The sequence below is a fragment of the Oryctolagus cuniculus genome, chromosome 6 (assembly GCF_964237555.1).
Source record: "Oryctolagus cuniculus chromosome 6, mOryCun1.1, whole genome shotgun sequence".
NCBI classification, from domain to species: Eukaryota; Metazoa; Chordata; class Mammalia; order Lagomorpha; family Leporidae; genus Oryctolagus; species Oryctolagus cuniculus.
In genome coordinates, this window is record NC_091437.1 from 21307458 (window position 1) to 21332741 (window position 25284).

General features: G+C 53.3%; 1 protein-coding gene across 1 annotated transcript; it reads left to right on the top strand.

Annotated features, from left to right (window-relative positions):
- The first annotated feature begins 20903 nt into the window (after positions 1-20903).
- Positions 20904-24433, top strand: SOWAHA (sosondowah ankyrin repeat domain family member A). The gene has a single exon (XM_008254998.4). The coding sequence runs from the start codon at positions 21470-21472 to the stop codon at positions 23123-23125; it is 1656 nt and encodes a 551-aa protein (XP_008253220.2). The 5' UTR covers positions 20904-21469; the 3' UTR covers positions 23126-24433.
- The last annotated feature ends 851 nt before the right edge of the window (positions 24434-25284 follow it).

Genomic DNA, 25284 nt, shown 5'->3' on the forward strand with positions numbered 1-25284 from the left:
AAAAAAACTATCTATTTATTTGTTTGTTGAAAAGTCAGTGTTACAAAGAAAGGGAGACAGGTATCTTCCATCTGTTGGTTCACTCCCCAGATGGCCAGAAGCCAGCAGCTTCTTCCACATTTCCCATGTGCAGGGCTGGGGCCCATCCTCTGCTGCTTTTCCCAGAGCCCACATGGGAGTACCTGGATTTGATTCCTGGCTTCACTTCCTATTTCCGGTTTCCTGGTAATGTGTATCCAGGGAGGCAGCAGGTGATGGCTTAAGTACCCTGGCCCCTACCACCCACCTGGAAGATTCACACTCAGTTCCTGGTTCCTGGTTTCAGCTGACCCAAGCCTAGCTGTTGCAGATATTTGGGAAGTGAACTAGTGGAGGAGAGAGCACACTCTCCCTCTCACTGCCTCTCAGATAAATTAAATACATAAAATTCAGGGCAGGTGCTGTAGCGCACCAGTTTAAGCTTCCACTCAGGGTACCCACATCCCACATCAGAGTGCCTACATGCATGTCCCACCTCTACTTCCAATCCAGCTTCCTGCTAATGCATACCCTGGGAGACAGCAGATGATGACCAGGTAACTCTTGGATGGAGTTCCTGGCTCCTGGCTTCAGCCTCGCCCAGCTGCGGCTATTGTGGGCATTTAGAAAATGAGCCAGTGAAAGGAAGATCTCTCTCATTTTCTATCACTCTGACTTTCAAATAAAAATAAATGAATAAACTTTATAAATAAAAGAGACACGGATCTGAGAGATGCACCTTTAAGTCAAGGATTTGGGGCAGCTCTGGGGATGAAAAGGCCGAGGAGATGGGTCCAGCCCAGAGCCTCGGGAGCACAACCCTGGGAGCCCGACAGCATTCACCGCCGACCGCCAGAACGGCCACGCAGCAAGCCTGCGCTGCTCTGACCCGCGCTGCGGCCCATCTGTGGTCGCAGCAATAGGAAACCAACACCGGCGGCTCTGCCTCTAAGAGTGCACTTAAAAAAAAAAGATTTATTTATTTATCTGAGAGGCTGAGAGGTCTTCCATCTGCTGGTTCACTTCCCAGATGGCCACAATGGCCAGAGCCAGGAGCTTCTTCTGGGTCTTCCACATAGTTACAGGGACCCAAGTACTCGGGCCATCTTCTATGGCTTTCCTAGGCCACAAGCAGAGAGCTGGATCGGCAGAGGAGCAGCCAGGACTTGAACCACTACCCATATGGGGTGCCAGCATGGCAGGCGGAGGCTTAGCTTACTAAGCCACAGTGCCGGCTGTGAACTTTCTGGACGCAGTCTGGATTCTAACTGCAGGGCAACCCCCACCCTACCAGCTGAGCGACCTGAGGTAAGTTACCTTCATTCTTTGCCTCAATATTCTCAGATGGAAAATGAGAATGATAATAATTCCCACTGTATATAGTTACTGTGAGGATGAAGTTTTTAATTTATTTTCATTTAATTTGAAAGGCAGAGGCAGATAGAGATTTTCCATCTGTTGATTCATGTCCCACACGCCTGCAACAGCTGGGGCTGGGTCAGGGTGGAGCCAGGAGTCCAGAACTCCACCCAGCTCTCTCCCACGTGGAAGGCAGGGGCCCAGGTATGTGAGCCATCACTTGCTGTCTCCCAGGAAGCTGGACTAGGGCACTAAGCCAGGACTCAAATGCAGGCAGGCAGGAGAACCAACAGGTGTCTTAGCTGCTGCTCCAAGCACTCACCCTGGTTATTGTGAGGATTAAATGTGAAGTGTTTAAAACCATTTCTGACACACAGTAAGCTTCTCAATAAGCGTTAGCTGGTGCTAACATTGGTATCATTCTAAAGTTACCATCTAAAGGGTAGGTGGTCAGCCTCCCAGTGAGGACACTGGCTCAGAGGCTCGTGCCCCACACTGGAGCACCTGGGTTCACTGTCCAGCTCTGACTCCAGCTTCCTGCTCCTGCAGACCCTCGAAGGCTGTGGTGATGCTCAAGCGATTGCGCTCCTGCTGTCCTTGAGGGAGACCTGGATGAGTTCCAGCCCCTGGACTTCAGCAGCGCTGCATCAGCCATTGTGGGCATTAGGTTCAGGGCATGGGAGCGCGCTCTGGCTAGCTCTCTCTGTGTCACTCTGCATCGCAAATAAATAATTTTTAAAAATGCCATCCCAAGCTGTACTTTCACCTCTCCTATTCCAGACTGAGCAATGAAAGCCTGGCTGGAAGGCAAAGTGTGCTGTCCGCGTCACAGACGTTGAGCCTGGGCACCAGCACCACTCGCTCACTCATTTGGTGAAACTCTGGCTAAGTGTTCCCCATTGTGCTGCTATAAGAAAACACCTGGGAGCTGGCACTGTGGTGTAGCAGGTACAGCTGCCACCCACATCCCACATGGGTGCAGGTTCCAGTCCTGGCTGTTCCACTTCTGATCCAGCTCCCTGTTAATGTGCCTGGGAGGACAGAGAGGATGGCCCACGTGCTTGGGCCCCTGCACCCACGTGGGGACCTGGATGAAGCTCCTGGCTTCGTTGTGGCCATTTAGGGTGTGAACTAGCAGATCAAAGATCTCTCTCCCTCTGTCTCCCTGTCGCTCTGCCTTTCAAATAAATAAATAAACCTGTTTTTAAAAAAAGAAAAGAAAAAAGAAAATGCCTGGCCCTGGGAACTGTTTAGACAATCACATGGTGGGTGGAAGGTCCAAGCAGGGTGGCACCCGCATCCTGAGGAGCCCTGGCCCCCTCACAACATGGTGGAGAGGTGGAAGGGGAACTGGCCATGTGCAGAAGGGACCAGGCACACGGTGACCTCACTTTCTAACCACCCACACAGGAGAACCAGTCCAGCCACGTGGCCCGGACCTGCTCCCAGGAGACAGCATTAACCTGTTCATGACGACTTGAGATGAGTCACGGTTGGTCAGCTCCTGACCTAGATGCCTTTGGTAGAGCCCCACCTCTTAAGGGTGCCACCACCACACTGGGGGCCAAGCCTCCAGCTTAGGAGCTTCTGGGGATAAATCAGGCCCAAACCTGAGCAAGTGTCTATTGCAGACTAGCCACTTTGTCAGGTGCAAGGACATGGACAGAGAGGCAAGGGGACCAAGGGCTTCTTCGTGCAGCACCCTGCTCTGTCATCAAGGAAGGCGTCTTTTCACACATTTCCTGCAAACTCCCCTGGTGTCTCATTGGCCAGAACCGAGCCACGGGAATGCACAGACGTTTCACGATTGCCAAAGGTAGGCTCAGGCTAATGCAATGTGTGTTGACTGTGTTACTGAGACTATTTCAATCTGCTGGAGAGGGCAAGAAAAACAAACAGTAGGCAAAATCTGTAAGACCCGTTATGTATAGCTAGTAAGTAGCTAACTTGGGAGACACGTTAGACATAGAATAAATGAACCGTATGTGCGCTAAGCACAGATAAAAAGATTAGAATATGCAAGAGTGTTCCTTGCAGATACAAAGGGATTGAAAACTCAAGTTCTAGGACAGGCATTTGGTCTACCAGTTGAGATGTGGGGGGGAATGACGTATCCCACATTGGAGCTCCTTGGTTCAAGTTCGCAATCCTGCTCCTAATTCCAGCTTCCTACTAATGCACACCCTGGGAGGCAGCAGGTGATGACACCTGCAGATGACGGCACCCAGGTGGAAGGCTTGGATTAGGTTCCCAGCTCCCAACTTCTACCTGCCCTGCCTCAGTCATTGTGGGCATTCGCAGAGTGAATAAGCAGACTGGAGCTCTCTGTCTGCCTCTCCACCTTTCTAATAAATAAATTAATAAAAAAAAAAGTTTAAAAAAGTTTACATGGGCTGGTCTGGGACCAGAGTCACCATTTTAAAAAAGAAAAAAGAAAACCCGATTACAAGGTAAGGATCATCTTAATTCCAGATGGACGGCAGTTACCACCAAATGAAATGCCCATGATGACCCCATCACTCTTTCCCAGCTGCCGTTGCCGTGCTATAACGGGGCCTGCTGGGCCTGCCCCTCCATCGGGGCTGTCCCTCCAGCCATCCTCTGTTGGCTGAGCCACTTTGTTCAACCCCAACTCTTGCTGCCATAACCACATTTTCAGTGGGGGTGGGTGATGGGGAGGATACAGACAACATGTGAACACAAGATGCAGGCAGTGGGTTCATCCCACCCTGCCTACATCTCATCTGGGCAAACCTATCCCTCGATTTCCCCTTGCACCTCATGGAAAGATAGAGAGAGGAGGGGAGAGCCAAAGAGTGTGCTGTGGGAGAGAGGGGGAGGGAATGAGAGAGAGAGAGAGAGAGAGAGAGAGAGCGAGCCCACTGGTTTACTCACCCAAATAGCTGCAAAAGCCAGGGCTGGGCTAGGCAGAGCTGAAACCAGGAGCCAGAAACCCCACCCAGGTCTTCCATGTGGGCAGCAGAAACACAAGTTCTTGGGCCATTACCTGCCACCTCCCAGACGCATTAGTCTGGATCAGAAGCGCAGAGTAGCCAGGACTCAAACCAGGCACTCTGATATGGAAGACAGGCATTGGAAGCAGTAGCTTTACCACCTGTGGCACAACCCCCGCCCCTCTCCCTGTAAGCTTTACAGCCAATCAGTAAGGTGCATAATTCAGCCATCAGTCCATGAGGGGTGGGTGCTTAGTCCAGTGACAAAGATTTCCATGTCCCACGTGGGAGTGCCTTGGCTTGGACTCTTGACTCCAGCTTCCGGCTAACGCAGACCCTGAGAGGCAGCAGTGATGGCTCCTGCCACCCACACAGGAGACCTGGATGCACTGCCCGCCCCTGGCTTCAGGTACCCCAGCAGTTATGTGCACCTGCAGATTGAAGCAGCATTGAGAGCACTTTGTCTCACATAAATAATAATTAAAAATAATAATTGGTCCAGGAATCCTTCTGTTCATGACCTCCCAAGAGCTGGTGTGATGGAGCACTTGGAAGCTACACTGCATCAGGACAGTTTCCCACATGAACAATAATGCGCCCCAGGCCAAGCCCACTGCTATGTGAGAAAAGCCAGAGTCCCGGTAGGGAGAGAGGAGTCCTGGTAGGAGAGAGGAGAATGGCGGTTGGGTAGGAGCTTGCTTTTTTTCTTTTTTTAGGAAACTTTGTTTTACTGATAAATTATGGATTCAGAGTCTTTGGGATTTGTTTTCACCTGCGCAGTCCCTCTTGGGGCCGGGCTCACTTCCTAGGATGCAGTGAGCCCAGGTTACCTTGAACATGGAGACTCCCGGACAGACTGAACATTGAGGCCATTCAATCACGTGTTCAACCGAGGTTTACTAAGCCCTTACTCTGCACGGTGGACATGAGGACAAACAAGCATGGTTCCCACCTGCCACAGGAGAGCAAACACAACGAGTATTAATTATAAAAACACACACCAGCCACACTAACCTGGGAGTGAGATCCAAGGGCACGCACCTCAGCGGTGTGTAGCCCCAGTCCAGAGCAGCTGCTCAAGCTCTCGTGGCCATCTCCCCCTTGTCCTCCCTGTTCCTGTCTCAACCACTTAGCCAGCATGACACTGGCCTCCAGAGCCCTGTGTCGCAGCTACTGCCGCTGTCCCTGCCCTCCTCCGCTGGGCAGTCCTACCCACAGCCTGCAGCTCAACCCAGCTCTCACGCTCCCAGGGTGTCCTCGGCCCTGCAGCCCCGCTGTCACAGGCGGCACGGACAAAGGTGCATCAGGAGGTACCCCTGCCAGGGATCTAGACGAGGATGAGGAGGGAGAGGGAGGGAGAGGGCTTCCCAGGGGGGTGACAGTGGGGCTGGGCTGAGACACTAATTTGCTGTGGTCAGCAGCAGCTTCGAACACAAAGGATGAGCCCACCCAAGACAGAAACGGCCTCTGGGAAGGAAGCCAGGGCCTGGGGGAGTGACAGGGACTCCTCCCGGCCACCACTGGGAGAGGAACAGCAGGTCAGCAAACATTACAGAAACCCATCTGCTCCCGCGGCAGGCTCCTGAGCTGCCCAGAGCCACGTGAGACAGAAAGTATCACAGATCCTGCTGCTTGACAGCACGAGAGCTGGTGGCTGCGGGCTCGGCCGGCGGCCCAGGGCTGCCCGGAGGCTCTGCTCACCTCGCTGCCCCAACTCTGACCTCCCACCCCACCCCACACAGCCAACACCTTGCTCCCACCTTTTTTTTTTTTTTAACAAAGAAAATCCATTTATTCAGCTAACAAATATCTATTAAAGGTCTGCTGTATGCTAACTCAGACTTGGTTCTCACTGACAGTATGGTGGGGGTTCAGGAAAGTACAGATGGGCACGGCACAGGGGCAGGCAGGCAGCCTGAATCCGGAGCTGCAGGACGTGGGCCCACCTCAAAACCCTCACCCGAACCCCTGCCTCCAGCTCCCTTTAGTGCCGCCCGGAGGCCTGAGGCTCCACGGAAGACACGCCCGATTCTTCCCGGGAGCACCCCCCTCCTGGGAGCACCCCCTCCTGAGAGCACCCCCTCCTGGGAGCATGCCTCTGGGAGCACACCCCTCCTGAGACCACCCCCCTGGGAGCAGCCCCCTCCTGGGAGCACCCCCTCCTGGGAGCATCCCCTCCCTGGGAGCATCCCCCTCCTGAGAGCACCCCCTCCTGGGAGCACCCCCCTCCTGGGAGCACCCCCTCCTGGGAGCACCCCCCTGGGAGCACCCCCTCCTGGAAGCACTCCCTCCTGAGAGCACCCTCTCCTGGGAGCACGCCCCTGGGAGCACCCCCTCCTGAGAGCACCCCCTCCTGGGAGCATGCCCCTGGGAGCACCCCCCTCCTGGGAGCACCCCCTCCTGAGAGCACCCCCTCCTGGGAGCACACCCCTGGGAGCACCCCCCTCCTGAGAGCACCCCCCCTGGGAGTACCCCCCTCCTGGGAGCATGCTCTCCATGATCTCATTGCATTGATTATAAGGTGAAGGAATTCTAATGTATTCCTTTCTCCTATGGCCCAGGAAAGAAGAGGAAATGACATTTGCAGACACAAGATTTCAACAAAAGTCTGGGAGACAACAAGTGGGAGGAAGAGTGTTCAGGGATGAGGGGGAGCGGGTGAAGCCCTGAACCCCACAGAGCAGGGGTGCACACACCTGCTTGGACACCCCTGCCCACACCAGGCTCTGGACTCAGGAGCCATGAATGCCATGGAGGCAGGTACCAGCAGAGCGGCAGGAAGTCAGAGGTGGATGCACCACCCGCACAGGGAACATCTCCCACCATCCACCTGCCAGCCACGTGTGGAGAGCATGGGTAATTTTGATAGACCCATGCCTAGAGGCAATCGTAGGCAGGTGTTTGGCCTAGTGGTCAGGATCCATGTGTCTCATTTCAAAGTGCCTGTGTTCAATGCCCAGCTCTGCTCCTGGTTCCAGAACCCTGCTAATCCAGACCCTGGGAGGCAGCAGGTGATGGCTTAAGCAGTTGGGTCCCTGATACCCACATGGGAGCCCTGGATTGGTTGCAGGCATTTTGGTAATGAACCAGTAGACAGGAGCTCTCTTTCAAACAAATAAACAAAACAGGCAGTTTTAAAAAAGAATAACACCTAAACATACCATGGTGAGATTTCAGAAACAGAGTAAGCTCAAAGCTCCCTTACATTAAAAGAAAAAAAAAAAAGGAAAAAGGCAGGCCATACACAAAAGCAAGGCTTTTGGGGTAGCAGTTAAGACACTGCTCAGGATGCCTGCATCCCTTGAGACTGCCTGTGTTCAAGAGCCAGCTCCACTCCCAATCCCAGCGTCCTGCCGATGAGCACCCTGGGAGGCAGACGGTGGCTCAGGCACTTGGGCCCTTGCCACCCACACAAGGGACCTGGGTTGAGTTTGCAGTTCTTGGGCCTCTGCAGATATCTGGGGAGTCAATCAGTAGATGAGAGATCTCTGGTCTGTCTCTGTGTGTCTCTTTTTCAAATAAATAATTTAAAAAATATTTTATTTATTTGAGAGGTAGAGTCACAGTCGAAGAGAGGCAGAAGCAGAGAGAGAAAGGTCTTCCATCTGCTGGTTCACTCCCCAAATGAACACAACAGCTGGAGCTGGGCCATCCTCTGCTGCCTTAGCAGAGAGCTGGATCAGAAGAGGAACAGCTGGGTCTCGAACCGGCTCCCATATGGGATGCTGGTGCGGCAGGTGGAGACTTAGCCTACTGTGCCACAGCATGGGTACCAAAATAATTTGCTTAAAAAAGAATGGAATTAGACTTTCCATTAGCAACATTGGTGGCTGAAAAGAAAAAGAATCCATGTCATTTCAAGGAAAAATATTTTCAATACAGATTTCTGACTAAGCCAAGGGAAAACGAAGATGTGTTTAGATATTTAAAAAGGGTGAAAAACTCAACTCATGTTGGGTATGCAAGAAAGCAGGAAAAAGATCCATGATATCAGTTAAAGAGCCTTCATTTTCCACTTGATTTTGAAGTTTGCGTATGGATTAATGTTTTTTCTTCCTTTAAAGAAATCCGTTTCCAGAGCCAGTGCTGTGGCAGAGCAGGTCAGGCTGCCACACGTGGTGACGTCCTCTCACACTGGAGCTCTGGTGCAAGTCTGTCGCCCTGCTTTCTATCCAACTCCCTGTTACTGCGTCCGGATGATGGTCCAAGGACTTGGGCCCCTGTCACCTACGTGGGACGCTTGGATGAGTTCCTGGCTCCTGGCTTCAGCCGGGTCCAGCCCTGGCTGATACGGCCATCTGGGGCATGAACCAGCGGTTGGAAGCTCTCACTCTCTCTCTCTCTCCCCCTGCCTCTCCCTATCACTCTGTCTTCCAAATAAATAAATCATTTTTAAAAAATATTTCTAGCTCTGACCACTAGAAATGCCTAGAAAGATTGTCAGTCCTGGAACAATGAGGATAAATTTCTCCCAGGTCTAAAGAAGGAACAGGCCATCATTTCAAACATCAAAGATGGGTCAAGGTTGGAGGCTCCAAGCCCACTGACAGCTCTCTACTGGCGAAAGTAGGGATGACACAAGCATCACTAAAGACTATGACTGTACCAAGTTGAAACATGTCAAATTTGTTCAAATTTATGGAAAAATGTGTAACTTCCGGTTGTCTGTGGAAGATATTAGGCATTCATTAAGAAATGGCTAATAAATGGGAAAAATCAAGAATTCATCCTGTCTATTCCATGCAAACCTCAGGGTAACAAAATAACAGAGGAGGGAAAATTTCTCTCCAACATGGGAATATGTACAAAAAAATTTACTTATTTATTTGAGGGGCAGAGTCACAGACAGAGAAAGGGAGAGACAGAGAGAGATCTTCTATCCACTGGTTCACTCCCCAAATGGCCAAAATGACTGGAGCTGGGCCAGTCCAAAGTCAGGAGCCAGGAGCTTCTTCAGGGTCTCCCATGTGGGTACAGGGGCTCAAGCACTTGGGCCATCCTCCTCTGCTTTCCCAGGCTATAAGCAGAGAACTAGATCGGAAGAGAAGCAACTGGGATTCAAATTAACACTCATATGGGATGTCGACGCCTTAGGCAGATGCTTAACCTACTATGCCACGGCACTGGCCCCGTAACGTGGGAATCTTCCAGCTAACAGCTGAAGTTGAGAGAATTAGAATGTCACCATGCTGTGACCCATGACTACACAGAGATCGTCAATGGACACAGCACGAGTGAGACCAACAGGACAGATAAGTCTCCTTTGGGAGCACACAACACCCACCATGAAGGTACCCCCCAAATAACCCAATCTGAATCTGATCAAGACTGCTCCACTTCCAATATGGCTCCCTGCTGATGCACCTGGGAAAGCAGCAGAGGATGGCCCCGGTCCTTGGGCCTCTGCACCCATGCGGGAGACCTGACTTCAGCCTGGCCCAGCCCTAGCCATGGGGGCCATTTAGAGAGTAAACCAGCAGATGGGAGATGTCTCTGTTTCTCCCTCTCTCTTTCCATAACTCTTAGCCTTTCTGATAAATAAGTAAATCTTGAAAAATAAATGAGTGACTGTACTTAGATCCAATTCAAACATGTCAGATATTTAACTGATCAGTCTTACTTGAAGACATTGAGAAATTATTACCAGTACTTTATGTGTGCTAATGCCACAGCAATTATAGTTTTTATTTGAAAGGCAGAGAGACAGAACTCTCATCCACTGCTTCACTCCCCAAATGCCTGCAACAGCTAGAACCACCCAGGCTGCCTCTGGGAGGCAAGAACTCAATCCAGAGCTCTCACGTGAGTGGCAGTACCTGAGCCCCCACTGCTGCCTCCCAGGGTCCCCATTAACCGGGAACTGGAACCAGGTGAAGACCCTGCATACAAACCCTCCAACATGGGATTCGGCCCTCACAGGCTATGTCACCCTCCACACCAAACATTCACCTGCCCTCCGTGGTCCCCCCCGCCCCGACCTCTTATCACTTTGAGATATATAAGTAAATATTTTCTGGTGATATTAGATATGGAATTTGCTTCAGCATATTCTGGGGGTGGTGAGGAGTGGCTAGACACTGTTGGCCAAAGGTTGGTAATTCCCAGAGCTGGGTGATGGCTGTATGAGAGTTTATTACATTACTTTCTCTCCATAACAAACAGGTAACAAAATTACTCCCTAAGCACCTGTTCTTAGGAAGTTACTGATGGAGTAACTTCAAAACTGAGCAAGCAAAACAGAAAGCTACAGCATGCAGAAACAGGGCCAACCCAGGAGAGCAAGCAAGCCCCAGGACAGGGCTGAGAGCTGGGCAGAAACTGGGGCAGCAACTGGGCCAGGTTGTCCCAGGCTCCTGGGAAGAGGTGGGGTGCTGGGGCAGAGTTGTCACCAGGATGGATGCTGTAACTGACAGCTCAGAAAACCTCAAACACCGAGAAACAAAAAAGAAACCAGCTATACTTCACAAAAACGTAGACAAGAAAAGCCCAAGCCAAACACGAAGCAAACTGACATCCCGAGGTGGCTGCGGTGAGCGCCATTTTTCATGGCTACTATTAAGTCAACTTTTTCCTTCCTTTTAGAATCAACTGAGAACTTCTGGAAGATTCCACCATGGTTAGATGGAACCTAAGTATTCTGAAGTGGTGTGCTACATGTCAAACTACAGGCATGGAAGGAGTGGTGGGACCAGTGGTCCCACTGCCCACCTGCTAAGTCCAGGGGATGGGTTGTGACCAAGGAGGCAAAACACTGGGGTTTCCAGTAGATTTTCTGAGCTTTGCAAACACACTTGAGGAGGAACCAGGAACAGTCTGAAGGAGGGAAAATGAGACATAAAGCATTAGAAGGCTACTAAGCTGGGGCCAGCACTGTGCATAGCAGGTAAAGCCGCCATCTGCAGTGCCCACATCCCATATGGGCACCAGTTCAAGTCTCAGCTGCTCCACTTCCAATCCAGCTCTCTGCTATGGCCTGCGAAAGAAGTGGAAGATGGCCCAAGTCCTTGGGCCTTTCTGCACCTGCATGGGAGACTGGAAGGAAGCTCCTGGCTCCAGGCTTCGGATTGGCACAGCTCCGGCCATTGTGGCCAGTCAGGGAGTGAACCAGCAGATGGAAGACTCTCTCTCTGCCTCTGCCTCTCTGTAATTCTGCCACTGAAATAAATAAATAAATCTTTAAAAAGTAAAAAATGCCACTAAGCCCTTCTTTATACTAGGATATGCAAGGTTGACAAATACAGAAGCTGCAGTGTTAAGCACAATATTGGGGGACATGGAGACCACCAGCCTCCAGCCCGGACAAAAGAGGTTCCATGGGAGGAAGCCTTGGGCCAGGGAAATCCTGGGCTCTCCCTTAGCAGTCCCTGTGTGCTGCACTGTTCTGATCAGAAGCTGTGGTGTAGTGGGCCCTGGGGAGCCATGTGCAGCAGCGGATGGAATTATAAGGGCAGCCAAGTGACAGGATCAGCTCTGACTCCTACACAGAATGCTCCGGCTGCAGGGGGAGTGTCAGAGGTGGCCGCTGGGAGACATCCAGGTGGGAGGTGCCGATGGCCTGCCCTGAGCAGGCTTCAGGAGGTTCTAAGGGGGCCAAGCAGAGTCAGGCCAGGTGCCCAGGGCCCTTTCATGAACTGAAGAGGTCCAGGGGAGAGGCAGGAGGATGGGAAGAAGGTAACCAGCTCAACTGCTCCCTTTGGGTCATGTAGGAGCCCTCGATGGTCTGCACCAACCGCTCCCTCCACCCAGTTTCTGCCTCCCTCAGTCCCAGCCCAGCCCAGCTCTCCATCCCCCGGGGCCTCTTGCTGCTCCACAAACTTACCACGTGCCTTTGTGTTTGCTGCTGCCCCCACTGGGATGCTCACTTCTCCCTTCCCAGCCTGCACAGTCCTGGGGTCACTCAGCTCAAATGCCACCTTCTCAGAATGCAACGACCCTCCAAGGACAGCTCTCCTCTCCCAGCGCCCTGGGCCCGCTAGCTCATCACTGCCTGGTGCCAACCACATCCCCCCAGGGATTCTAGTCTGCTGTCTGTCTGCCCTCCCCCCCCAGGGGATGTCTCACAGATGGGAAGAACTGTCACTCATCATCCTTTGTACTTTTATCTCTGACACAAGAAGGGTTGCAGCACGTGTTCGACGCAGGGATTGGGACGCCTGCATCCCATCTCTGAGTACCTGCGTTCAGGTCCTGGCTACGCGGTTTCTGATTCCAGCTTCCTGCTCCTGCGCATGCTGCAAGGCAGCAGCTGGTGGCGCAGGTGATCGACTTCCTGCTACCACCTGGGAGACGCAGGCGGAGCTCCCAGCTCGCAGCTGTGGTCTGGCCCAGGCTCAGCTGTTGTGGGCGTTTGGAGAGTGAACCAGTAGATGGGAGTGCTTTCTCTCTCGTGCTCTCGCTCTCTCCCACCCTCCCTCTCTCCCTCTCCCTCTCTCCTTCTCTCTTGCGCTCGCTCTCTCTCTCTCTCTCTCTCTCAAATACAAGAGTTTAAAGATAGAAGCAATGTGAAGAGATCTCATTGTTTGTCAACTCTATCAGCCTGATGATAACCTGCAGCACTGCATCACAGAGGATTGCAGAAGCAGGCGCTGCAGGCTGGTTGTGGGGATGCTGGGAATTAAAAGTGCATCGGGGCCAGCGCTGTGGTGTAGCGGGTTAAGTACATCAGGCGCACATCAGGACTCTCCAAGCTGCAACCAAAGCTTGGCTTTTGGTTGAGACAGTGCTGTGATGGTCTCACAGGCCTGGGTCGCCTGCATCTTAGGGGCCTAAGGAACGCCACCCTTACTAAAGAAAAAAGTTATGTATTTATATATTTGAGAGTCAAAAGAAGGGAGTGAGAGAGCACTCTATCCACTGGGTTACTTCTCAAATGCCTGCAACAGCCACGGCTGGGTTAGGTCAAAGCTGGGAGCTGGGATCTCAATTCGGTTGCCTTGTGCAGGTGTCACAAACCCAGCTCCTGCGCCATCACTGCTGCCTCCTGGGGTCTGCATGGGCAGGAAAGGGGTCAGGAGCCAGAGCTGGGAATGGAACACAGCCACTCCCACGGGGGATGCAGGCGTCCTAATGGCCAGGCTAAATGCCTGCTTGGTGCTCATTTTGGATGGAATTATCCACACCACCAGCTGGATGAACTGTTTCTTCCCAACTTCCACACTGATTTCTAGCAGTATCCATAACCAGTGACCACAAACCAGGCAACCTAACAGAAATACTTTTCTCTTACAGTTGTGGAGGCCAGATCTCCAACGTCAAGGTGTCAGCAGGGTCTGGCCGCCTCTGAAAGCCATGGAGTGACACGGTTCCTTGCCTCTCCCAGCTCTGGGTGGCCCCAGGCATTCCTTGGCGACATCAGTCCAAACTCTGCCTCCATCTTCTGATGGCCCGTGCCTGTTCTCCCACCGGGTCTCCTCTTCTGCCTCTTACAGGTGCACCTGTCATCGGGTTTAGGGCCCACCAGCTTGTTCTCAACTTGATATATCTTCCCTTTAAGTACATCTGCAAAGATCCTTTTTCCAAATAAAGTCACACTCACAGATTCTGGGACAGAGACATAACCTTTTAGGACCACCATTCAACACAAGATACTTTCTGAGTGGAAAATGACAAATATGGTTTGTTAGCTTGGACTCATAAACAGTTTCTCTTAACGGAAGCACAAACAAGGTTCTTTAAGAACACAGACTGAATAGCGAACAGCTAGCACAAAGGAGCCCAATCCCAGTGAGCAACATCAACACGATTGTTCTCTGCTCTGTCACGGCCACGCAGAAGGCTCCGGGCAGACTGTGGTCTCATTGTCCCCCTGCTGGACTCTTTCTAAGGCCCAGTATGCTGAGCTCTTAGGACACTAGAACACTGGGACATTTTGCCAAAATTTTCCAGCGAAAACAGAAAGGACTTTTTTGCCCAGGAAATTCTATCATCACTGCAAACGGAGAAAGCCTGGAGAAGGAAGAAGAGAGGAAGGAACCCAGTGCTGGGCATGAATAGCTAAGTTTCAGCCTCCAGCCTCTTTCCTGTCGGAGAGAAAGCCACAGGAGCTCCTGTTCCGTGGGAAGTGGCGCCCTGCCTCCCGCCCAGCGCCGCCAGCGCCATCTGTGTTCATTTGTTCCAGCCACTCTATCAGGAATCAGAGCCCTCCCTGCAGGGCCAGTGAGGATGCCTGTGCTGCAGCCCTGCTACACACACCTCCACCCCAGCAGCACCTGAGGGAGCAGCCAGCTCAGGTTCACAAAGTCCCGCACAAGCTCCCCTCGCCATGGCTTCTCGCACGGCCGCTGAAATGATGGGGCCTGAGCTGCTTTCCTCTACTGCAACACAGCCCAAGCTGTCGGCATATTCTCAGCCCAGGAGGAGTCAGGCATGCAGACAGTAACCTCTGCCCTGATTTTTGAAATTTCATTTATTTACTTAGGAGGCAGCAATACAGAGAGCTCCCATCTGCTGGTTCACTTCCCAGACACCCTCAGTGGCTGGAGCGCTGAAACCAGGAGGTGGGAACTCCACCCAGGTCTCCCATATGAGAGGCAGGAACCCAGTCACTTTAAACATTTCCACTGTCTGTCATCCAGGGTCTGCATTAGCAGGAAGCTGGAGAAAGGAGCCAGGGCAGGGAGCCAAACCCAGGCTTTCCAATGTGGGACACAGGGGTCTCAGTCTCTAGGCCAGACACCTTCCCCTAACTTCATATTCAACAAGAAAAAAATCAAAGTAGTAGCAGTTAACACCATGTAACGAATTATTGTTATAATCAATAGCTACTGAACACAAAAATAAAGACAGTAACCTCTGAGCCTATTCAAAGAAAGAAAAATCAGAGTGTTGACAATCAGCATTATATGATAAATCTTTGCCTTCTTATTATTATCAGTATTTACTGAAAATCTAGAGATACAGCCAACTGACAAAGACAGAGCACCTTACTCTCAGGCTTAAGCCATGTTAGGGATCAGGAGCTGACAATGATCTATACATACACATATCCTTGTTTCATTTGGCATTGCTACAATGTCACAGGTGTTTAAATAAGAAACCTGTATTGGGGCCAGTGCTGTGGTGCAGCAGGTTAAGCCTCACCTGCAACGCAGGTATCCCATATGGGCACAGTTCAAGTCCCAGCTGCTCCACTTTCTGCTAAGGGCCTGGGAAAGCAATGGAAGATGGCCTGAGTGCTTGAGTCTCTGTCACCATGAGACTCATGTGGGAGACCCAGATGAAGCTCTTGGCTGCAGCCTGGCCCAGCCCTAGCTGTTGTGGCCATCTGAGGAGTGAACCAGTGGACAGAAGGTATCTCTCTCTCCTTCTTTCTATTTTTCCCTCTCCTTCTCCCTCTGTAACTCTGATTTTCAAATCAATCAATCAATCTTTAAACAGGATGGGCAGGTGGCATAGCAGTCAAGAAGCCACTAGGGACACGTGCAGGTGGGTTTCACATTTCCAAAACCCAGGGCTGCCAGCTCCAAGCTCATGGGAATGGCAACCACAGCAGAAGGGAACTCTGGCCTCTGAGTGGCCCAGTCGCCCGCCGTGCTTAAGCAGGGGCCCCATCCCTTTATTGGGGAAAATCTCAGACCAGCACTTTGTTATCTCTCAAGTCGGGCCCTTCCTGATACACTCACCTGCATGAAAGAGAAACCAAGTCTCAAAAGGCGTGTGTTGGCCGGGGGGGGGGGGGGGGGGGACTAAACCAAGAGGGACCACCCGGGCAGGAGCTCAAAGGCGACAACCGCCCAGGTCCACCTGACTGGGCCAGTGTTCCCCGAGTGACCCAGCAGCAGACTGAGGAGTCAGGACAGCACAGAGCCGTTTGTGACACCCTCTGCCCACAGGGCCGACGCCAGGGCACCGGTCACAAGTCCCTGAGACCTAGAAAGGACAGGGCTGAACCCACTGCAGGCCTCAGAAAGGAGAGGCCCCTCTGACTGCCCCTGGACTGGGAAGCAAAAATAAAATCCAATTTGTTCCAGAAGCTGGGGCTGGGCAAAGTCCCTCAACAGCCACTGCTGGGCAGCCCGTCCCCCCCACAACCCAGGAGTCCCAGCCTTCTGGGGCCTGAGACACTGCTCTTGTTTGCCAAGGAGAGCTGGCAGCCTGCGAGGGGGCAAGGCCCAGGGAAGGGGCCGACCCACGCTGTCCAACAGGGCACAGGGCAGTTGCAAAGCAAGCATCCGCCACCGCTCCCGGCGACACTAGGGCTTGGGGTTCAGAGGGTAGGATGGGTTGCAGTAGGCAATGGACTACAACATATGATTGTGGAGAGTTTTTAACTTTGTGAGTATTCAACGTGCCTTTTAAAATCACAGAGGGTCTCTACTCTTTCTCCAAACCAAAGACACTAAGAACTGACAACCTTACCATGACCTTCCGTATGTCTGAGTCACATGGTGGAGTTTTACCCTTGTGAGGGATATGCATTTTATCTTTGATTTTCCCAACGTTTATGAGCGAACTGCTGGGTCACTGGGAGAATTGATTCTGTGGGCTTTCCAGCAGCAACATTAAAAAGCAGCCTGGGGAACTGGATGTCATTGGCAGGCTTGCCCTAACGTTTGCTCAAACTAGAAGCTAAACACTTAAAATATTAAAAAAGCAGCCCGGGTTCAGATGCACAAGCAGAAGGGTTGAAGCTTGATTTGTAGGAGTTTTTCCTGACTTTACTTACTCAATGTTCAAAACATCGATTTTAAGTAATTGGTGATCTAATTTTGCGTGGAAAATGAGCACAAGCAGACAGCCTGGGGTTCAAGTGCAGGTTCAACCAATTATTCACTGTGACCTTGGACAAGTTTCTTTGTATAGCTCAGCCCCTGAAGCCTGTTAAGCACAATCAATAAATTTTGCTTGTACCAGCAACTCCTATTCAATCAGTACTGAATCGTTTGGTCCTAGTGATCAGTCAAAACGAGTTCAACCCACACAAATCTCTAACAGGAGAGGGGGTCCTCTCCCTCCTTGCCTTGGAGAGAGGGAGCAGGAACCAAAGCCCAAACTGACTGATGCCTCCACTAGCTCTAAGATCAAGGAGGTGAATTCAAGGATCCTAGCAATTTGCCCTGAAAAATCAAGAAAATTAAAATACAAAATGTAGTTACTGAAATAACAGTTGCAACAGGGAGAATGTGACATTGAAAAATGAAAAGGCAATATACTGCAACTTCTGCATTATAAGTATCTCTGAAACACAGGACCACCTGGCACCCAGCTCGCCAACCTGGCTCCACGTATCATGGCCCCCCTCCAACCATTCGCTGCACCAGCACTGTCACAGCCGCCACTGAAGCTGCATGGCCCATGAAACAGTGTGTCTAACCTGCACAGAGTGGAGTACATGGTCATGTGTATGTTTAAGGAGACGTGGAGAAAAACTCACAGTACAAACCCAGGAACTTTAAGAATGGCTCTCTAACATGAGACTTGTTTTCTTGTTTTTGGAAACTATTTGAGAATTGGGAAAATAACATTATTAATTTTATAATCAGAAACTATTAAAGCTACTTCTTAAAAACAAAGGAAGCTTTCAATGGCAAACAGGATAAAGTTCAAATGAGCATTTAATAAGGTTGTCCACCCACACCCTGCGACTTGGCCGACACTATCTCTCTCCGTATCCCAGCACACACCCTAAACTGCAAACACACCAGACTCTTTACTCTGGACCCAGCTCCACAGTCCCCCTCCAGCCTTAGCCCAGCCCTCCTCACAATCTGCCCTCTATCCTTAGAATCAACCTTCTGGTAAGCACCTGGAACATTCGTTTCATTAGCTGTGTAACAAATAATTGTGTATTTTTCTCTCCCCCACTAAGCAACTGGCTCTTCCAAGGTAGTTATGTCTTCTCCCAGAGCACCTGGCTCAGTCAGTGCTCTACGCCTAAATATATTCAGTAATTCACGGAAGCACAGAGCACCATACACCACAGGCGGCTGCAGAAGGCTTTGCAGGGCTGGGGCTTGGTGCGGGCTTAAAAAGGGATAATACGTAGAAAGAACTGACAGCTGACTGTAGGATCACTGTGCATTAAAAACACAAGGACTGCTTCCAAGGGCACTGCTTTCATTCTGAGGTTATCACTCCGCTGAACAGCACAGGATACACTGATCCTGAAAGTGCTCCTTTCAATGGGAGCTATGCTTTCTCATTTTGTACTTATATTCTTAAGCTAAAGAGGTAACATTCATAGTTAAAAATCAGTTACTGGGGGCTGGCACCGTGGCGCAGTAGGTTAATCCTTTGCCTGTGGCACTGGATTCCATATGGGCACTGGTTCTAGCCCTGGCTGCCCCTCTTCCAATCCAGCTCTCTACTGTGGCCTGGGAGGACAGCGGAGGATGGCCCAAGTCCTTGGGCCCCTGCATCCGCATGGGAGACCAGGAAGAAGCTCCTGGCTCCTGGCTTTAGATCTGCGTAGCTCCAGCCATAGCGGCCATTGGGGGAGTGAACCAATGGAAGGAAGACCTTTCTCTCTGTCTCTCCCTCTCACTGTCTGTAACTCTACCTCTCAAATAAATAAATAAAATCTTTTTTAAAAAATCAGTTACCTAAAAATGAAGGTGTCATCAGAAAACAAATATTAAAAGACAAACGACACCCTGGGTAAGTATGACATCTAACAGAGAATGGGTAACTACATGAAAACTACAAGAAAAACACCAATAAATGGGTCAAAGGAGAAATAACAGTTCACAAAAGAACAAATCCAAATATATAGGAGGGAAAAAGTTCTACCTTCACTATAATAAATGTAAATTTAAGATAAACATTTTTGTGTTTCAGAATGACACTTTAAGATACTGCTAGGGGCTGGTGCTGTGGCACAGGTTAATCCTCTGCCTGCGGTGCCGGGATCCCATATGGCCGAAATAGCCAGAGCTCCACCGATCCAAAGCCAGGAGCCAGGAGCTTCCTCCAGGTTCCCACACAGGTGCAGGGCACAAGGCCTCGGGCCATCTTCCACTGCTTTCCCAGGCCATAGCAGAGTGTTGAATCGGAAGTGGAACAGCTGGAACTGGAACCAGTGTCCCTATGGGATGCTGGCACTGCAGGCAGTGACTTTACCTGCTATGCCACAGCCCTGGCCCCACAAAATTTTATATCTAAGCAGCAACATCCATAAGCTTTAAAATACAGAAATAATATAGACAACCCAAAATCAGAAAACAAAGTGTGACACTACATTTCTTCAATGCTATCATTAAAAACTGCGTACTTGTGAGAAATAGCTATTGTCGTTGGGGCAAATGCTCACAAAATAAAGGGGCAAAATTTCTTCTTCTTCTTCTTCTTTTTTTTTTTTTTTTTTTTTGACAGGCAGAGTGGACAGTGAGAGAGAGAGACAGAGAGAGAAAGGTCTTCCTTTGCCGTTGGTTCACCCTCCAGTGGCCGCTGTGGCTGGTGCACCGCGCTGATCCGATGGCAGGAGCCAGGTGCTTCTCCTGGTCTCCCTTGGGATGCAGGGCCCAAGTACTTGGGCCATCCTCCACTGCACTCCCGGGCCACAGCAGAGAGCTGGCCTGGAAGAGGGGCAACCGGGACAGAATCCGGCGCCCCGACCAGGACTAGAACCTGGTGTGCCGGCGCCGCAAGGTGGAGGATTAGCCTAGTGAGCCGCGGCACAGGCCAAAGGGGCAAAATTTCATTCGCATTTGTCCTGGGCACAGTGCTGGAGACAGAAATTGCTCTGGGAACCGGCACTGGCCAGAGTGGAACCCTTTGCATTTTACTGTTATCCTTTCTAGGGAGTCATAACGGGAGTGCCTGCACTACTCATCACCGGAAAGATGTTGTTTGTAACCCATTTAATCCTTACAAGCCCCTGAGCAGGTCGGGACTCTGTTCCCCACTTACAGACAAGAAAACTGAGGTGCAGGGAGATCAAGCAACCCCTAAGGTGCAGCCAGGATTCGGAGTGCCGACGCGAGTCTTGTCTGAGCATCACTGCACAGCGCCTCTGGTTCTAGCTGACGTTCGTCTAACGACCTTGCCTACCAAGAAGTGGATCCCGCCTGCGCCCTTGCGGTCCCCCTGAGAAAGCTCTTCTCCTTCCAGTCCCCGCTTAACTGTCACCCTCGGGCCAGGCCCCTCCCTGACCACCTGTCCCTCCCGCTTCCCACAGGACCCATCAAGCGCATCACCACGCTATTTCTGTCTCCCCCAATGTAAGCGCTCCACTAGGTGAGGGTTTTCACCTTTCTCGTTCATCTGTCAGCCTGAGGAGGTCCCGGCACCGAGGTTGTGCTCAGTCAGTACTTTTCTAGTAAGTGAGGCTTAGAACATGCAGCAAGGGGCAGGAGGTTGGCCTCGGGGTTAAGCCTGGGGTTTAGGACTCCCGCACCCCCATTCCCTGGGATCCCTGCTAATGCAGACCCCTGGAGGGTCAAGTAGTCGGGCCCCAACCACAGACGCAGGAGACCTGGACTGAGTTCCTCTGCCCAGCTTCGGTCCACCCCCGATTCCCAGCGCTGTGGGCACTTGGAGAATGAACCAGTGGGCAGGGGCTCCCTGTCTGCTTTCCAAAAAAAAAAAAAAAACAACAACAACAACAAAAAAAACCACTCAAGCATAGCGTTGTTCCAAGTTTGCGTTCTTATTTAAAAGCATGGATACGTACACGCGTGTGTGTGGGCAGGAGGGAGCACAGAAGCATCTGAAACCGCGAGCGGCGATTTCAGCTCCCATGTTTCCCCTGGTTTTATCCCCCAAGCCCTACGTGGAAGCATCACTCCATCCTGCCTGCAGGAACGCACGAGCAAACCGGAGAGGCAGCGCTGTTCGCTCTGGAACACCACTGCTGTTCATCACGACCCGCCGTCCTCGGTGGGCAGCCGCTACTTACAGCTCACGCGCGCACGCACGCCTCGCCCACCTAGCAACCGCGAGCCCCGCAGCGGCGCGGCGCCTTTAACGCCCGCCCCCGCTCCCTCCGCCGCGCCCGACGCAGTCGTCACCCGCGGGTGATGGAGCCCCGCGCCCGCTGGACGGAGCAGGCAGGCAGAGGCCCGGGGGCCCCGCGCGGCGGGCGCTGGCCGCGGCCCCCGGCTGCCCGAGCCCGCCGACGGCCCGGCCCCTGACCGAAGTCCAGCCTCGGGGACGCGCCCCGGCGGCACCCCGCGCTCCCGCACCACGGGCAGGCTCCGGCCATGGCGCTGGCCGCCGCCGCGGCCGCCGCGGCCGCCGGGGTGAGCCAGGCGGCGGTGCTCGGCTTCCTGCAGGAGCGCGGCGGGCAGGTGCGCAACTCGGAGCTGCTGAGCCGCTTCCGGCCGCTGCTGGAGGCTGGCGACCCGCGCGGCCGCGCCGCGCGCAGGGACCGCTTCAAGCAGTTCGTCAACGACGTGGCCGTGGTCAAGGAGCTCGACGGCGTCAAGTTCGTGGTGCTGAGGAAGAAGCCGCGGCGACCGGCGGGGCCCGAGCCGCTGCCCCCCGGCCCCGCAGCACCGCCGCCGCCGGCCGCCGCTGCCCCGGGGGACAGCTCCGCGCCCGAGGCCGCTTCCTCGGGCCCCGCGCTGCAGATCCAGGAGCCCCCGGAGGACCCGGCCGGGCAGAGCGCGCCGCAGGATGCCCCGGGGGTCCCGGCCAGCGAGCCCACCTCGCCCACTATGGAGCTGCCTAGCGGCCTGGCCCGCAAGCCCGAGGGCCCCGCAGAGCCCCGGGTGCCAGCCTTTGAGCTGGCCCGGTCCTCGGAGGCAGTCTGCGTGGACGCGGCCCCGCCGTCTGCGAGGCTGCCCGAGGTCGCCTCGCCCTGTGCACCGGCGCCGGACCCAGCCCCGGGGCCGCCGCCGCCAAAGTCCTGCATGCTGCCGGTGCGCTGCGTGCCGGGCCCCGCCGCGCTCCGCGTCCGGGCCGAGGAGCAGGGCCTGCGCCGGCAGCTGTCGGAGGAGCCGAGCCCGCGCAGCTCCCCGCTGCTGCTGAGGAGGCTGTCGGTGGAGGAGACCGGCCTGGGCCTCGGCCTGGGCCTGGGTCCGGGCCGCTCCCCGCACCTGCGACGCCTGTCGCGCGCCGGCCCCCGCCTGCTGAGCCCCGACACCGAGGAGGCGCCCGCCGCGCCGCCGCCGCCCTCCGCCGTGCCCCTGGAGCCGGCCGAGCACGAGTGGCTGGTGCGGGCGGCCGGCGGCCGCTGGACCCACCAGCTGCACGGGCTGCTGCTGCGCGACCGCGGCCTGGCGGCCAAGCGCGACTTCATGTCCGGCTTCACGGCCCTGCACTGGGCCGCCAAGAGCGGCGACCGCGAGATGGCGCTGCAGCTGGTGGAGGCGGCGCGGCGCGGGGGCGCGCCCGTCGACGTGAACGCGCGCTCGCACGGCGGCTACACGCCGCTGCACCTTGCCGCGCTGCACGGCCACGAGGACGCCGCCGTGCTGCTCGTCGTGCGCCTCGGCGCGCAGGTGCACGTGCGCGACCACAGCGGGCGGCGCGCCTACCAGTACCTGCGGCCCGGCTCCTCGTACGCGCTGCGCCGCCTGCTGGGCGAGCCGGGCCTGCGCGGCGCCGAGCTCGACGCCCTCGGGGGCGGAGGGGGCGGCCTGGCGCCGCGGCGTCCGGTGCAGGTGGCCGCCACCATCCTCAGCTCCACCACCAGCGCCTTCCTGGGCGTCCTGGCCGACGACCTGATGCTCCAGGACCTGGCCCGCGGCTTGAGGAAGTCGAGCTCCTTCAGCAGGTTCTTGGGCGCCTCGCCCATGGCGCCCCGCAAGAAGACCAAGGTCCGGGGCGCGCTGCCGGCCTTCTCGGAAGCCCCTCGCCGACCCCCGCTGGGGCCCCTGGCTGGCCTGGTGCCCGGCGTGCCCCCCGCCACCTGACGGCCGCCGTGGCCACGGCTTGAGTGAGCGCCACGGGCCGGCGGCCGCACAGCTCCGCCCGCCACAGCCTGTTGCCCCCGACGGCCGGCGTCGCCGGGAGCGGCTCCCTGTGAGGAAGCCAGCAGCCGGCGCTGGACTCTGGAGGACACTTGAGCTTCGGGCAAGGGGCACGGGGCAGCAGCTGGCCTGGCCCCGAGGGCTCGCGGCGGCGCACTGCCCGGCGGGGGCGCGCTGGCCGCTTTCCGTGTGAAGGGGCTTTTGTAACTGGATGGTTTTACTCTGTTTTTAAATTAAAATGAGGTAAAGTAACTTTCCTAAGAACCTGTGGAATTATATTTTTTCATTTTTAGGCAAAGTGCTCATTTTCCATCTTTTGCTAAGTATTTTGGAATTCTATTAAAAAATAAAAAAGTACAGAGATCTAAAGGAAATTAGTCCCAACCAACAAAACTCTGAAAAGTTTATCTACCTCATTTTAGGTGATCAAGATTCTGGAAAGATCTTGAACACGGAATAACCCCGTGACCCTTACGAATGTAGTGAGTTTCGGCTGTACTGTGAATGCCCAGTATCGGCGATTGGCCCAGGCGCGGAGGAGAGACTTTTTAGCAGCTGCTTTTGCTCTGTGCTTGTCTTGATCGTGCAGTGTAAATGCTGGGTGGCTCTTTGGCTTTGACCTGGATATTTAACGTTTAAAAATGGTGACGTGTTTGTGAAGTGCACCTCCGTGCTGTGTTTCTGAATCCGTGGTTTCCCAGGCTGGAGCCCTTTGGGTACAGTGGGTGGATAATCAGAAAACCTGTCTTGGCTTCAGAACAGTACCTGATGCAACAGTCACACATTAACTGAGGAGCAGGTGTTGTATATGCAAGTCCTGTACAAACAAAGTACCTTATTTGCATTTTTTGAAAACAGTTTACTGAGAAACCACAAATGCAGAATCTTCTCTGGGTAGCCCGGCTGGGGCAGCTCCCCCCCCCCCACACCTGGTCCCCATCTGCACAGCCTGGTGGTGTGTGGGCACTGCTGCGGTTTTCCAGGGCCTGCACCGCCTACTTACTATGGCTCTTTTTGTTTGTTTGTTTCAAAGATGTGGAATGTGTTTGTTCAGCCAACCTTTTTCATATTGTATTGTGATAATTCTCTGCTTTTGCAAATTACATTTGCATGTCATTAGTGGTATCACACAGTTTTTATAGCTCAGTGATGGGACTTCCCTCAAATAATCAGTGAGTTGAATTTACTAAAGGCAATCATTCATGGAATGTTTTGATTTAAGCAATGAAATAAACATCCCATTTTATTCTGCTTTGGTGAGATTTACTTCCCCTAAAGGCTCTGCAGCTTTTGCCACTGTATTTTCTGTATGTCTGCTTAATTCTTCCTCCCTCCCTCATTCTTCTCTTCCAAGCACTGAAATAATTAAGGAACTTGGATTGCTGTGCGAAGCGCAGAAGTCTACCACACAAGGAAACTGTAGCCAGGACCTGCGGATAAATGTAGGCCCCGGAGCTGACCCCTCCCGAGAGCTCCAGCTAGTCTGCAGAAATTATTTTAAAATGCAAATGGAATCTTCTGCCTCTGCAGGAAAAGCCGTGGGAGGCAATAATTGCAGCGATCTGCGTGGCTGAGGAGGCGGGAGACAGAATTAAGTATTAGAGATTTTCTGTGCTGAGGGAGAGGCCTGACGGCGTCATGGGGTTCACAGACACGGGCGTGACCTGTAGAAAGACGATCTGCACTGGGGTCCCTTGAACTCGGCCAGCAGAGTCTTGGGGTTTCAGAAGGGCGCACTGTGAGCTGGCAGGTGAAACAAGAGTTCAGGATCAGTAACCCTGGAGCCCAGGTGGTAGAAACTCCTGTGAAGGCTTAGGCATCGGGGCCTGCAGGTTAAGCTGCCCCTTGCAACACCTGCATACCATACTCACTCTCCTAATGACCGAAACAGCCAGGGCTGGACCAGGCTGAGGCCTGGATGGAGCGCCGTCCCAGTCTGCCCTATAGGTGGCAGAGACCCAAGTGCTGAGCCATGGCTGCCGGCTCGCAGGGTGCGCATTAGCAGGAAGCTGGACAGGAAGACGGGACTGGACTCTTGTTACCTTTCAAGTAGATAAAACAAGCATTGAAAAAAAGAGACCATGGTTACTGCCTTGCAGACA

Coding starts and splice junctions, on each gene's coding strand:
- SOWAHA (XM_008254998.4), top strand. CDS start 21,470: ATGGCGCTGGCCGCCGCCGCGGCCGCCGCGGCCGCCGGGGTGAGCCAG.